Source organism: Mobula birostris, chromosome 15, assembly GCF_030028105.1.
Source record: "Mobula birostris isolate sMobBir1 chromosome 15, sMobBir1.hap1, whole genome shotgun sequence".
Classification (NCBI taxonomy): domain Eukaryota; kingdom Metazoa; phylum Chordata; class Chondrichthyes; order Myliobatiformes; family Myliobatidae; genus Mobula; species Mobula birostris.
The window spans coordinates 28,069,501-28,083,674 of record NC_092384.1 but is presented as its reverse complement, the minus strand read 5'-3'; the positions used below and the strand labels follow the sequence as shown (position 1 = coordinate 28,083,674).

Below are 14,174 nucleotides of genomic sequence, written 5' to 3'. Positions count from 1 at the left end.
ACAGACTTACAGGGTCATTGTTGTAAAGAGGGTCACAAAATCGCTCCAGTGTGTAGAGATATTTCACATTATCTTTGGCTTCATTAGATACATTTGTAATCCGTTTATCCAATTCTTTCCACGTCTGCACAGGAAATTAAAATGGTTTCCTGAACAATTCATCCATATGTTGTATAAAAAGCACAACTCAAGTCAAGGAGCAGACCAAAATTTGTTGTATGCTATAAATGTCTATGAACAACAGCATTCAAGTAAAACTTTAAAGCACCACCTCCAAGCATCCAATTACTACTGGGATATTCATCAGAGCCAACTGCTTCTGATCAGTCACAAGTACTGTGGGAGAAATTAATTCCCAATGCACTTTGGATGAAGAAATATTTGAGAAGTGGTAACAGCTCCAAGAAAATTGGAAAAACCTAAATTGGTAGAGGGATGGGAATCAGAGTGATAGGACTTATGGTGGGGCAGTTGGTATACAACTTGATGCACAGTGTAGAGAGACTCTCAGGAAGGACAGGCAGATAACAGAGCAAAATTGTAGTCTGTGGGACAAGTTGCAGTGTACTACTACATCAACTCAGGCCTAGGGGGCCGGCGTTGGGCATAGGGCATAAGGCATAAGGCATGCAGTGTAACATGAAGGCAAAATCAAAATGGATGATGAATACAGGACTGAAGGTGTTATATTTGAATGTACACAGTATGCAGATTAAGGTAAATAATCTTGCAGCACAGTTAGAGATTGGTAGGTATTACATTGAGGGCATCCTGAAAGAAGATCATAGTTAGAGCTTTAACATTCAAGTATACAAATTGTATCAAAAAGACAGGCCGGAAGGCAGAAGGGGTAGCATGGGTCCACTGGTAAAAAATGAAATCAAATGACACAGGATCACAAGATACAGAATCCTCGTAGGTAGAGTTAAAAAACTGCAAGGGTAAAAGATCCTGATGGAAGTTATATACAGGCCTCTGAACAATATCCAGGATGTGGGCTATAAACTACAACAGGAAATAGAAAACGCATGTCAAAAGGGCAATGTTACGATAGTTGTGAGATTTCAATAAGCAGTTACATTGGGAAAATCAGGTTGGTGCTGGATCCCAAGAGACAGAACTTGTAGAATGCCTATGAGATGGGTTTTTAGAGCAGCTTGTGGTTGAGCCCACAAGGGGAAAGGCTGTTCTGGATTGGGTGTTGTGTAATGAACCAGATTTAATTAGGGAGCTGAAGATAAAGGAACCCTTTGGATACATAGTCATAGTCATAGTCATACTTTATTGATCCCGGGGAAATTGGTTTTCGTTACAGTTGCACCATAAATAATAAATAGTAATAAAACCATAAATAGTTAAATAGTAATATGTAAATTGTGCCAGGAAATAAGTCCAGGACCAGCCTATTGGCTCAGGGTGTCTGACCCTCCAAGGGAGGAGTTGTAAAGTTTGATGGCCACAGGCAGGAATGACTTCCTATGATGCTCTGTTTTGCAGCTCGGTGGAATGAGTCTCTGGCTGAATGTACTCCTGTGCCCAACCAGTGCATTATGTAGTGGATGGGAGACATTGTCCAAGATGGCATGCAACTTGGACAGCATCCTCTTTTCAGACACCACAGTCAGAGAGTCCAGTTCCATCCCCACAACATCACTGGCCTTACGAATGAGTTTGTTGATTCTGTTGGTGTCTGCTACCCTCAGCCTGCTGCCCCAGCACACAACAGCAAACATGATAGCACTGGCCACCACAGACTCGTAGAACATCCTCAGCATCGTCCGGCAGATGTTAAGGGACCTTAGTCTCCTACTGTGATCTTAATGTGGTAGACTTCGCCCTGCAATTTGAGAGGGGAAGCTAAAGATGTATCAGTATGGCAATGAAGTAAGTGGAATTATAGAGGCATGAAAGAAGAGCTGGCCAAGGTTGATTGGAAGGGGACACTAGTCAGGATGAAAGTACAATAGCAATGGCTGGAGTTTCTGGGGGCAATTTGAAAGGCACAAGTTAGATACATTCAAAGGAAGTATTCTAAAGGCAGGATGATGCAACCGTGATTGAGAAGGGAAGCCAAAAACAACTAGTGAGTGCAATTGCTATTACTAGGGAGTAGGTGCTTGGGAAGCTGAAAAGTCTGAAAGTAGATAAGTCTCCTGGACCAGATGGATTACACCCCAGGATTCTGAAAGAGGGGTGGGGGAGATTGTGGATGCATTTGTAATGATCTTTCAAGAATCACTAGATTCTAGCATGGTTTCAGAGGACTGGAAAACTGAAAATGTCACTCCACTCTTCAAGGAGGGAGGGAGGCAAAAGAAAAGAAACTATAGGTCAGTTATCCAGACCTCAATGGTTGGGAAAATGTTGGAGAGGATCCACACATGAGGCTGCTTAACAAGATAAGAAACCGTGATAGAGCCCATGGTATTACAAGAAAGATACTAGCATGGATAAAAGATTGGCTCATTAGTAGGGGGCAAGGAATGGAAATAAAGGGAGCCTTTTCTGATTGGCTGGCAGTGACTAGTGATGTTCCGCAGGGGTTGGTGTTGGGACCACTTCCTTTTCTGTTATATGTCAATGATTTGGATGATGGAATTGATGACTTTGTGGCCAGGTTTGTGGATGATATAAAGATCAGTGGGGGGCGGGGGGGTCAGGTAGTTCTGAGGAAGTAGGGAAGCTGCAGGAGAATGGGCAAAGAAGTGACAGATGAAATACAGTGTTGGGAAATGCATGATCATGCACTTTGGTTGAAGAAATAAAAACATAGACTATCTTCTAAATGGAGAGAAAATTTAAAAATCCAAGGTGCAAAGGGACTTAATCCTCGTGCAGGATTCCCTGAAGGTTAACGAAAACTATTCCAGGGTTGAAAGGGTTTTCATATGAGGAGCATTTGATGGCTCTGGGCCTATACTTGCTAGAATTTAGAAGAATGATGGCGGAATCTCATTGAAATCTATCAAATGTTGAAAGGCCCAGATAGTGGATGTGGAAAAGATGTTTTCTATAGTGGGGGAGTCTAGAACCTGAGGGCACAGCCTCAGGAAAGAGGAATGTCCAATTAGAATGCAGATGAGTAGGATTTTTTTTTTGGCCAGAGGGTGGTGAATCCGTGGAAGTCGTTGCCACAGGTGGCTGTGGAGGCCAGGTCATTGGGTATATCTAAGACAGAGATTGATTGGTTCTTGATTAATCAGAGCGTGAAAGGTTACAGGAGAAGGCAGGAAAATGAGATTCAGAGGGAAACTGGTGGCAGAGATTCGATGGGATTAATGGCCTAATTCTACTCCTATCTCTTATGATCTTGGGGTCTTATGGAAATTCACTGCTTGCATGGTTTTGGAAAAATCATCAGTTGCTCTTGTCAAGGAACCACAGTGACAATAATAGCTTTAACTGTTTGAGATCCAAGTGAGTAAATTCTGCTGGAAATGACTAACAAAGAAATTACTTCACAATGAGAAAACAAAATAAACAAATGGAGACAGAACCTGACATAGTAGTCTGTGCTTGTCTCATAGCTCCAAAGACCTGGACTTGACCCTGCTTTAGTACTGCCTGTGCAGAGTTAATACATCCTACCCAGTACCACGTGGGCTTTCACTGAGTATTTTGGTTTATTCTCACGTCTCAATCAAATACTAATAGGTTAATTTGCTTCTCTAAGTTAGCACTTAGTGTCTTGATGGCAAAAATAAAGAATAATTGATGGGCAAGTAGGAATGGAACTAAAAGGATTGCTCCCTTGGGTGCCACCATAGGCCAAATAACCTTCTTCCACGATGAGTGCAAGAAATATGGGTTTAAGAACTTAAGGCATAGGAGCAGAATTAGCCATTCAGCCCATAGACTCTGCTCTGTCATTCCTGATTTATTATCCCTTTCAACCCCATTCTCCTGCCTTTTTCCCATAACCTTTGATGCCCTTACTAATTAAAAATCTATGAACCTCCGCTTTAAATATACCTAATGACTTGGCCTCCATAGTCATCTGTGGCAACGAACTCCACAGATTCACCACCCTCTCGCTAAATAAATCCCCCTTCATCTCTGTTCTAAAGGGAGGCCTTTCTATTCTGAGACTGTGCCCTCTTGTCCTAGACTCCCCTATCAAAGGAAAAATCCTCTCCATTCCACTCTATCTAGGCTTTTCAATATTCAAAAAGTTTCGTAAAATTGAAATTAGATCTCTTGTCATTCTTCTAAACTCCAGTAAATATAGGCCCAGAACTACCAAATGCTATACATTCTAAGGCTTCTGTACGTCAATATAAAAACTCTTTGATGAAGCACAAAAAATAAAAAGCTATAGTTGCAAAAAATCTGAAAAAAAATTGCTGGAAACACACAACAAATCAGGTAGCATGAGTGGAAAGAGAAACAGAGCTTTCAGTCAAAGATGCTTCATCAAAAATTGATTTTCTTTCCATCGACACTGTTTGACCTATTGAGTGTTTCCAGCATTTTCTGCTTTCTTTTTACAAGATATCTCTATTGCAATAATTGACTGAGGTAGGATTTCTGAACTTCTTCCAATCTTCCATCATAACATTGGCAGATTGACAGAAGTGTAGGAGGCAGTACATCAACAAATCACATCTGCCACTTCTCCATTGAAGTAAAGATAAAGATCGGTTGTACCCTTCTTAGAAATTCCAGGCTACAAAATTTTATCATTTTTGTGAGGGGGGAGTTCAGCATGGACTTTAATAGTTGTTAAGAAACTATAAGCTTCAATCAATGTATTTCTTCAAACCTTCAACAGCTTTGATTTAGCAGCTGTGATAATGCCAAGAATGATTTTGACATCTGCTCGCTGGATCTCCTGAGTCAAACAATTGAATCCGGTCAGGCAGTTTTTCCAGTGTTCCAGCTCCACCCGTGGCCCAGCATCATCTGCTTCCTTCCGCACCTGCTCGCTCTCTGTCAGCATCTTAGAGGAAAAGATCAGAAGCAGAGGAATGTTGTATCAAGCATAAAAAGTGCTTTGGCACTGGCTACTGAGAGTGGCATTTCAATATTTATTACAGATTAGCTCTCAGCAGACAATAAAGGATTGCCAAATTGGTGCTGTATATTTTATTGCATTTATTTAGAATTCTTAATTAACAATCATTGATAAACCAATTAGATTTATCATACATCAATGCAATTTTGCATAGTGTTCCATTTGCCCAGCCGAAATCTTCCTAACTCTTAACCACCTATCTTTGACACTCAGTGGTATTACTATCATCAATGTTGCTACCACCAACATTTTTGGCTCATCAATGTCAGAATCTCATCTGGACCAGCCAAATAATATTGGCTACAACAACAGGTCAGTGGCTGCGTATCCTACTGTATCTGACTCCCCTCCTTAATTTCCAAAACCTTTCCTCCATTTATAAGACGCAACTCAAAGCATGATTAAATGCTTTCCACTTGCCTGGAAGAGAGCAACTTGGATGATTCTCAAGCATCACTACAGTGTCCAGAAAAAAAACAACTTGTTTGATTGCCATCTCATCCACCTTATCCTACATCACCAGTCCACAATGTCAATGTCAATGTACCATCTACAAAGTGCACTGCAGTTGCTCACCTCAGCCACTCTCACAGCATCTCCTAAACTTACAACCTTATGGTCCTGAAACACCCTTCCCAGAGCACCGTGGGAGCGCCATCACAGGGAGGATTACAATGGTTCAAGAAGGGGTTTTACCATCACCTTCTCAAGAGCATTCAGGGATGGTCAATAGATTCTTGCCTTACCAGTAATACCCAGATCCCAAAGAAATTAACAAAGAAAATGAAAAAAAAATTAAACTAAATGCTAAGTGCTTAGACATGGGATAAAGCATACTAACAGGAGAAGATTTGGGAATAGCTGGAAAGTCCAAAAGACTTTGGATCTTGCTTGTCTTAATTCTTCCAAAAGACTTCTTCTTTGAACTAACAGCTTCTGTGACTGTTCATCTAGTTGGTTCACAGATATTTCATCACGGTCCTGCAATTATTCCTCAGCTCATTTTTGTTCTCTGTGAATGTGTGGATGAGAGTAACTGCCACTTCTCAAAATGGGTTCAAACTACTTGCCAATTTCTGAACAGATGAATTCACATCATATTTCTACTGCACAGTTTAATGAGTGGACAGATTATATTTTCTATAATATTAATGCTACTTTCCAGAAGAATAAGAAACATTGCAACTACCATCATCATCTATTCTTGTATCCCTCTAAGTGAATGAAGAGGAAATTTATACAATGTGCTTTGTTTCAACCTCAACCAGGTTATAACTACAGCTGTTCCTATCTTAATCAAAAGTAAACTGCAGTTTATCATATCTATCTTCAATAAAACACTAAAAATAAGGTGATCTCTGTGGGAATATACACCAGCTCAGTGCAAGGTCACAGGAGGACTGACATGCAACATGTCATATGTGGCATGTTCAACAATCCCAACTCTACTGCGTTGACACACATAAAACAAACATTATCTGCAGTGACATATGAAGAATAAGTTCTGCTGCCTTATCTCTCATCACTGGTAGAGTTCTTAGAGCAGTTCTCTTCAGAACTGCCATCATGTGATATAACCACATAACCATATAACAATTACAGCACGGAAACAGGCCATCTCGGTCCTTTTAGTCCGTTCCGAACTCTTACTCTCACCTAGTCCCACTGACCTGCACTCAGCCCATAACCCTCCATTCCTTTCCTGTCCATATAGCTATCCAACTTAACTTTAAATGACAACATCGAACCTGCCTCAACCACTTCTGCTGGAGGCTCATTCCACACAGCTACCACTCTCTGAGTAAAGAAGTTCCCCCTCATGTTACCCCTAAACTTTTGCCCTTTAACTCTCAACTCATGTTCTCTTGTTTGAATCTCCCCCACTCTCAATGGAAAAAGCCTATCCACATCAACTCTATCTATCCCTCTCATAATTTTAAATACCTCTATCAAGTCCCCCCCTCAACCTTCTACACTCCAAAGAATAAAGACCCAGCTTGTTCAACCTTTCTCTGTAACTTAGGAGATGAAACCCAGGTAACGTTCTAGTAAATCTTCTCCGTACTCTCTCAATTCTGTTGACATCTTTCCTATAATTCGGTGACCAGAACTGTACACAGAACTGTACACAATACTCCAAATTTGGCCTTACCAATGCCTTGTACAATTTCAACATTACATCCCAACTCCTATACTCAATGCTCTGATTTATGAAGGCCAGCATACCAAAAGTTTTCTTCACCACCCTATCCACATGAGATTCCACCTTCAGGGAACTATGCACCATTATTCCCAGATCCCTCTGTTCTACTGCATTCTTCAATGCCCTACCATTTACCATGTATGTCCTATTTTGATTAGTCCTACCAAAATGTAGCACCTCACATTTATTAGCATTAAACTCCATCTGCCATCTTTCAGCCCACTCTTCTAACTAGCCTAAATCTCTCTGCAAGCTTTGAAAACCAACCTATCTTAGTATCATCTGCATACTTACTAATCCAATTACCACCCCATCATCCAGATCATTAATATGTATGACAAACAACATTGGACCCAGTACAGATCCCTGAGGCACACCACTAGACACCGGCCTCCAATCTGACAAACAGTTATCCACCACTACTCTCTGGCATCTCCCAACCAGCCACTGCTCAATCCATTTTACTACTTCAATATTAATACATAACGATTGAACCTTCCTTATTAACCTTCCATGTGGAACCTTGTCAAAGGCCTCACTGAAGTCCATATAGACAACATCCGCCACTTTACCCTCGTCAGCTTTCCTGGTAACCTCTTCAAAAAATTCAGTACGATTTGTCAAACATGACCTTCCGCGCACAAATCCATGTTGACTGTTCCTAATCAGTCCCTGTCTATCCAGATAATTATATATACCATCTCTAAGAATACTTTCCATCAATTTACCCACCACTGATGTCAAACTCACAGTCCGATAATTACTCTTAGAACCCTTTTTAAGCAATGGAACAACATGAGCAATACACCAATGCTCCGGCACTATCCCCATTTCTAATGACATTTGAAATATTTCTGTCAGAGCCCCTGCTATTTCCACACTAACTTCCCTCAAGGTCCTAGGGAATGTCAGGACCCAGAGACTTATCCACTTTTATATTCCTTAAAAGCACCAGTACTTCCTCTTCTTTAATCATCATAGTTTCCATAACTACCCTACTTGTTTCCCTTACCTTACACAATTCAATATCCTTCTCCTTAGTGAATACCGAAGAAATTGTTCAAAATCTCCCCCATCTCCTTTGGCTCCGCACATAGCCGTCCACTCTGATTCTCTAAGAGACCAATTTTATCCCTCACTATCCTATAACTGTAGAAACCCTTTGGATTTATTTTCACCTTACTTGCCAAAGCAACCTCATATCTTCTTTTAGCTTTTCTAATTTCTTTCTTAAGATTCTTTTTACATTCTTTATATTCCTCGAGCACCTCATTTACTCCAGGCTGCCTATATTTATTGAAGATCTATCTCTTTTTCCGAACCAAGTTTCCAATATCCCTTGAAAACCATGGCCCTCTCAAGCTTTTAACCTTTCCTTTCAACCTAACAGGAACATAAAGATTCTGTGCCCTCAAAATTTCATCTTTAAATGACCTCCATTTCTCTATTACATCCTTCCCATAAAACAAATTGTCCCAATCCACTCCTTCTAAATCCTTTCGCATCTCCTCGAAGTTAGCCTTTCTCCAATCAAAAATCTCAACCCTGGGTCCAGTCCTATCCTTCTCCATAATTATATTGAAACTAATGGCATTGTGATCACTGGACCCGAAGTGCTCCCCAACACATACCTCTGTCACCTGACCTATCTCATTCCCTAACAGGAGATCCAACACTGCCCCTTCTCTAGTTGGTACCCCTATGTATTGCTCCAAAAAAACTATCTTGCACACATTTTACAAACTCCAAACCATCCAGCCCTATTACGGAATGGGTTTCCCAGTCTATGTGTGGAAAATTAAAATCTCCCACAATCACAGCCTTGTGCTTACTACAAATATCTGCTATCTCCTTACAAATTTGCTCCTCCAATTCTCGCTCCCCGTTAGGTGGTCTATAATACACCCCTATAAGCGTTACTACACCTTTCCCATTCCTCAATTCCACCCAAATAGCCTCCCTAGACAAGTCCCCTAGTCTATCCTGCCAAAGCACCGCTGTAATATTTTCTCTGACAAGCAATGCAACACTCTTGCCCCTCCAATTCTATCACACCTGAAGCAACGAAATCCAGGATTACAGTATTTAGTTGCCAATCACACCCCTCCTACAACCATGTTTCACTAATAGCAACAACATCATATTTCCAGGTATCAATCCATGCTCTAAGCTCATCCACCTTTCTTACAACGCTCCTAGCATTAGAATAGATGCATTTAAGAAACTCTCCACCTCTTACTTTCTGTTTATCCCTGATGCTGCAAACAACTTTGTTATCTTTTTCTTCCTTCGCCCCTACATCTTCAGTCTGAGTGCTTCCGTTCTCTGTCCCCTGCCTATCTTCCCTCACACACTGTCTGCTAGCTTTCTCTATTTGTGAACTAACCTCCTCTCTCCTAGTCTCTTCAATTTGATTCCCACCCCCCAACCATTCTAGTTTAAAGTCTCCCCAGTAGCCTTCGCAAATCTCCCTGCCAGGATATTGGTCCCCTTAGGATTCAAGTGCAACCCGTCCTTTTTGTACAGGTCAGACCTGCGCCAAAGGAGGTCCTAATGATCCAGAAACTTGAATCCCTGCCCCCTGCTCCAATCCCTCAGCCACAAATTTATCCTCCACCTCATTCCATTCCTACTCTCACTGTCGCATGGCACAGGCAGTAATCCCGAGATTACTACCTTGGCAGCTTCGAGCCTGTACTCACTGGAATTTAGAAGAATGCGGGTGGAAACTCATTAAAACCTACCGAATGTTTAAAGGACTAGATAGGGTGGATTTGGAGAGGAAAACGGGACCTCTTCTCTTGCACTGGGCAGGAGAAGAGGGGATGAAAGCAGAGGTGCAATGGGTGCTCCAGCATCTTCCTGCCCAAAGGTAAAATGCCCCTTAAAATATCAAAATATTTAGTATGCCTAAGGTATGGAGTCATTGGATGATAAGATACATGATTGTGACCTCCAAGTGACTCCAGTGTAAGATAGCCGTAATACTGCTGACTGCATTCACATCTGTATAAAAAGAGCTATAATCTGCCCCAATGCTCAAACCTCTCATTCCTGACCTGTTCAATTTGCTTGATCCAAATTTTCAGACGTTTTTCAGCTTGCTTCAACATTTCAGGAGGTACCAGCCCAAACTCTGATGGCCATTTCAAATTTCTCAGCTCTTCTGAAACACATTGTTCTAATCGTACCTACAATATGTGAAAGGAAGATCTCCTTCAGTGTTAGATTTGAATTTAGCAGTATTTTTTAAATGGTATTGGCGTGTGGCTAATTTGAGCCTCAGCTGAGGCAGTGTGTTGTGTCCTTGAGCAAGGCACTTAACCACACATTGCTCTGCGACGACACCAGTGCCAAGCTGTTAATGGCCCTAGTGCCCTTCCCTTGGACAACATCGGCAGCATGGAGAGGAGAGACTTGCAGCATGGGCAACTGCCAGTCTTCCATACAACCTTGCCCAGGCCTGCGCCCTGGAAACCTTCTAAGGTGCAAATCCATGGTCTCATGAGACTAACTGATGCCTATTATTTAAATGGTCAAATAGAAGAAACAGAGCATAATCAAGTGAGACATAAATACTTACTATTCAGACAAGGGTGAATGTAAATTTTAATCGACTAAATCATACGTATAATTATTTATAACATGGAGAAGTCATTCAACACAGGTATGAACCGTTTATTGCTAAAGCCAGTTGCCCAGTGTTCCAATTCAAATATTTATCCACTGATATACAGTGCCTATAAGAAGTATTCATCCATCTTGGAAGTTTTCATCATTTATTGTTTGACAACATTGAATCACAGTGGATTTAATTTGGCTTTTTTTGACACTGATGAAGAGAAAAAGAGTCTTTTGTGTCAAAGTGAAAACTGATCTCTACAAAGTGATCTAAATTAACTACAAATATAAAACAAAAATAATTGATTGCAGAAGCGTCCACTCCTTTAATACGAGACAACAAGTCATCACTGGTGCAGCCAATTAGTTTTAGATGTCACATCTTTAGTTAAATGGAGATCACCAGGAGCAGTCAAGGTGTTTCAATTGATTATAGTAAAAATACGTATGTATCTGGAAGGTGCAACTGCTGGTGAGTCAGTATCTCGGCAAAAACTACACCATTAAGGCAAAAGAACACTCCAAGCAACTCCATTCAAAGGTTATTGAAAAGCGCAAATCAGGAGATGGACACAAGAAAATTACCACGTCACTGAATATCCCTTGGAATACAGTTAAGTCAATCATCAAGAATTGAAAAGAATATGGCACACCTGTAAATCAGCCTAGAGCAGGCCATCCTCGAAAACTGAGTGACCATGCAAGAAGGTAACTAGAGAGAGATGCCACCAAGACATTTACGACAACTCTGGAGGAGTTACAAACTTCCTGGGGGGGGGGGAGTCTCGTACTCTCGGTTGCTTCACGCCACGGAAACCGGCATAAGCACCGGCCTGATGGGCCACAAGGCTCATGACAGACTTTAATCTTCAATCTCTGAACAGTTTTGTAAAGAAGAATGGGAAAAAATTGAAGTGTCCAGATGTGCAAAGCTGATAGAGACCTATCCACACAGACTAAAGGCTATAATTACTGCCAAAGTTGCATCTACCAAATACTGACTTGAAGGGTGAGCAATTGTGTGTGCGTGTGTGTGCATATGTGTGTGTGTGTGTGTGTGTGTGTGTGTGTGTGTGTGTGTGTGTGTGTGTGTACCCTTAACTCCTGGTGAAGTCGTCGGGGCGCTTTCATGACAAGCTTTTTGCACCAAACGTTTTTTGTGTGCTCATCGTACGGCGTGTCTTGGGCATCTGAAACCTGGTGGAGCCCATCCCTCTCCAGGTTTTTTTTAACGAGGTCAAGTTGTTAGCTCGACACTCAACCCAGGCACAGATGGAGAGCATGCAAGGGAGCCGGCCGGATTTGAGCTCGGGACCTCTCGCCCCGAAATCCAGCACTGATTCCACGCCACCAGCTGGCAGTTGAGCAATTAGGCAATCAATTATGTTGTGTTTAATAATTATAATAAATTTAGACCAATTTGCAAAAATTTGCTTTCACTTTGACACGAAAGAGTCTTTTCTGTTGATCAGTGTCATAAAAGCCAAATAAAATCTACTGTGATTCAATGTTGTAAAACAATAAAACATGAAAACTTCCAAGGGAGAATGAATAGTTTTTATAGGTGCTGTTGACAATGATTGTAATCCCAACCATCTCCTGTAGAAAACCCATCCTCTTTCAAAGAAATTACTAACGAACTTCACACTCTCAATCCTCCATAGACCTCCACTCCAAACTGGCACTCTTCATACTCTCAAAATGCTGGAGGAACACAGCAGGTCAGGCAGCATTGATGGAGAGGACTAAACAGTCGACTTTTGGGCAGAGGCACTTCATCAAGATAGAATAAAGGGTCTTGGCCCAAACATCAAGTGTTTATTCCTGTCTTTAGATGCTTCTTGACCTGATGAATTCCTCCAGCATTAGGGTGTGTTGCTCTGGATTTCAAGCATCTGCAGAATCCTGTCTGTTAATCATTTCTTCATACTCTGTCCCCTAGATCTGTCTTCTGTTCCCATTTCCCCTCCCTCCGGAGAACATACCTTTCTATCTCTTTATTTCCTAATGTCCAGTTACAATGGAAATTGTACATGCATATTTGTAGGAATAGCAAATTGCTTTGTTAGTGTTATTGCTCTATTAATATGACAGCAGCATAAAGAAATTTAAGTAAACTTACCTCCTTGGCTAGATTGTGTTGTGCTGTAGAGAGGACACTGACAAACCCATCCAAGGAATTAAGAAATCCCTGTCTGACTGTTGTAGATTCAGGTTTGCTCAGCAGTCCCCATCCTTGGTTCATATTTTTCAGCATGGGTATAAATGCACCACCTAACAGATGTTCAACTGACTTCAGGAGCCCAAGCCCTTCAGCATCCAAAACATTAAAGCTTACTTCCTAAAAAAATAGAAAATGTTGCAAAGCAACAAAAAACCTTGAATTTTCACCAAAAGGCAACTTTTTTTGCCTCCTACATACAAACGTAAAAATTACAAATAGCATAGGCCACTCAGCCCTTCAGTTCTATTCCCCCAATCAATAAGATCGTGCCTGATCCGACCATTACTTCATTTCCTCTTACCCCAATCACCTCCCACCACATTTAATCAAGGATCTATCAACCACGCCATAAAATAATTAAAGACTTTGCATCTATTATTGTTCATGGAACATTCACAAGCATTTGAGAAAAATCACCTCATCTCTCTAGTTTAAATGGAAAAAGGAAATTGCCTTTTAAACTCACGAGACAGCATAGGCCATCAACTTCTTGCTGTTGATGTTTCTGTAGCTGGCAATTTCTTTTTTACAAGGTCGAGTTGTTAGCTCAACGCTCAACCCAGCACAGATGGAAAGTGTGCCTGGGGAGCCAGCTGGGTTCGAACTTGGGAGCCTTTGCTCTCAAGTCCAGCGCTGATGCCACTACGCCACCAGCCGGCAGTTTAAATGGGTGACCCCTTATTTTAAAACATTGAAATGTTATTGCAGGATCTCTCACAACAGGAGGCAATCTCTCCACATTCACCTCATTAAAACTCCTCAAGGAGAGAAGATCTCCAATCGCAAAGTATAAAAATAGTTTTAAGATGGAGAGAATGATATTCTAAGAGATGGTTACAAAAGTCTGTGTATACACACTGCAGAGAGAATGGAGCAAATAAAGAAAAATACAAATAGAATGATGGAATAAGAGAAAAAACAAGAGAATGTAGGAAGTACAATAAACCAGCACCATGAGAAGAGAAACAAAATTAAAAGGCTTTAAGTGATTGGGTGGTATTCTAAAATTAAAAGGATAAAAAGATAAAAAATCTTAACAGCATATAGTGGTATAACAGAGAATGAGATCCTTGTGTTTTAGTTTCAAACATTTGGAAATACCAAAGTTAAAA

At 41.0% G+C, this 14,174-nt stretch overlaps 1 protein-coding gene across 1 annotated transcript in view; it reads right to left on the bottom strand.

The window, feature by feature from the left end:
• Nucleotides 1-14,174, bottom strand: part of LOC140210475 (dynein axonemal heavy chain 5-like) — a 202,452-nt gene that overhangs the window by 176,989 nt on the left and 11,289 nt on the right. The window contains exons 5-8 of the mRNA XM_072279452.1: nucleotides 12,961-13,179; nucleotides 10,277-10,408; nucleotides 4,763-4,939; nucleotides 11-124 (exon numbers count right to left, since the gene is read on the bottom strand). Of these exons, the coding sequence (XP_072135553.1) occupies nucleotides 11-124; nucleotides 4,763-4,939; nucleotides 10,277-10,408; nucleotides 12,961-13,179 (642 nt within the window). The remainder of the gene's footprint in view (nucleotides 1-10; nucleotides 125-4,762; nucleotides 4,940-10,276; nucleotides 10,409-12,960; nucleotides 13,180-14,174) is intronic.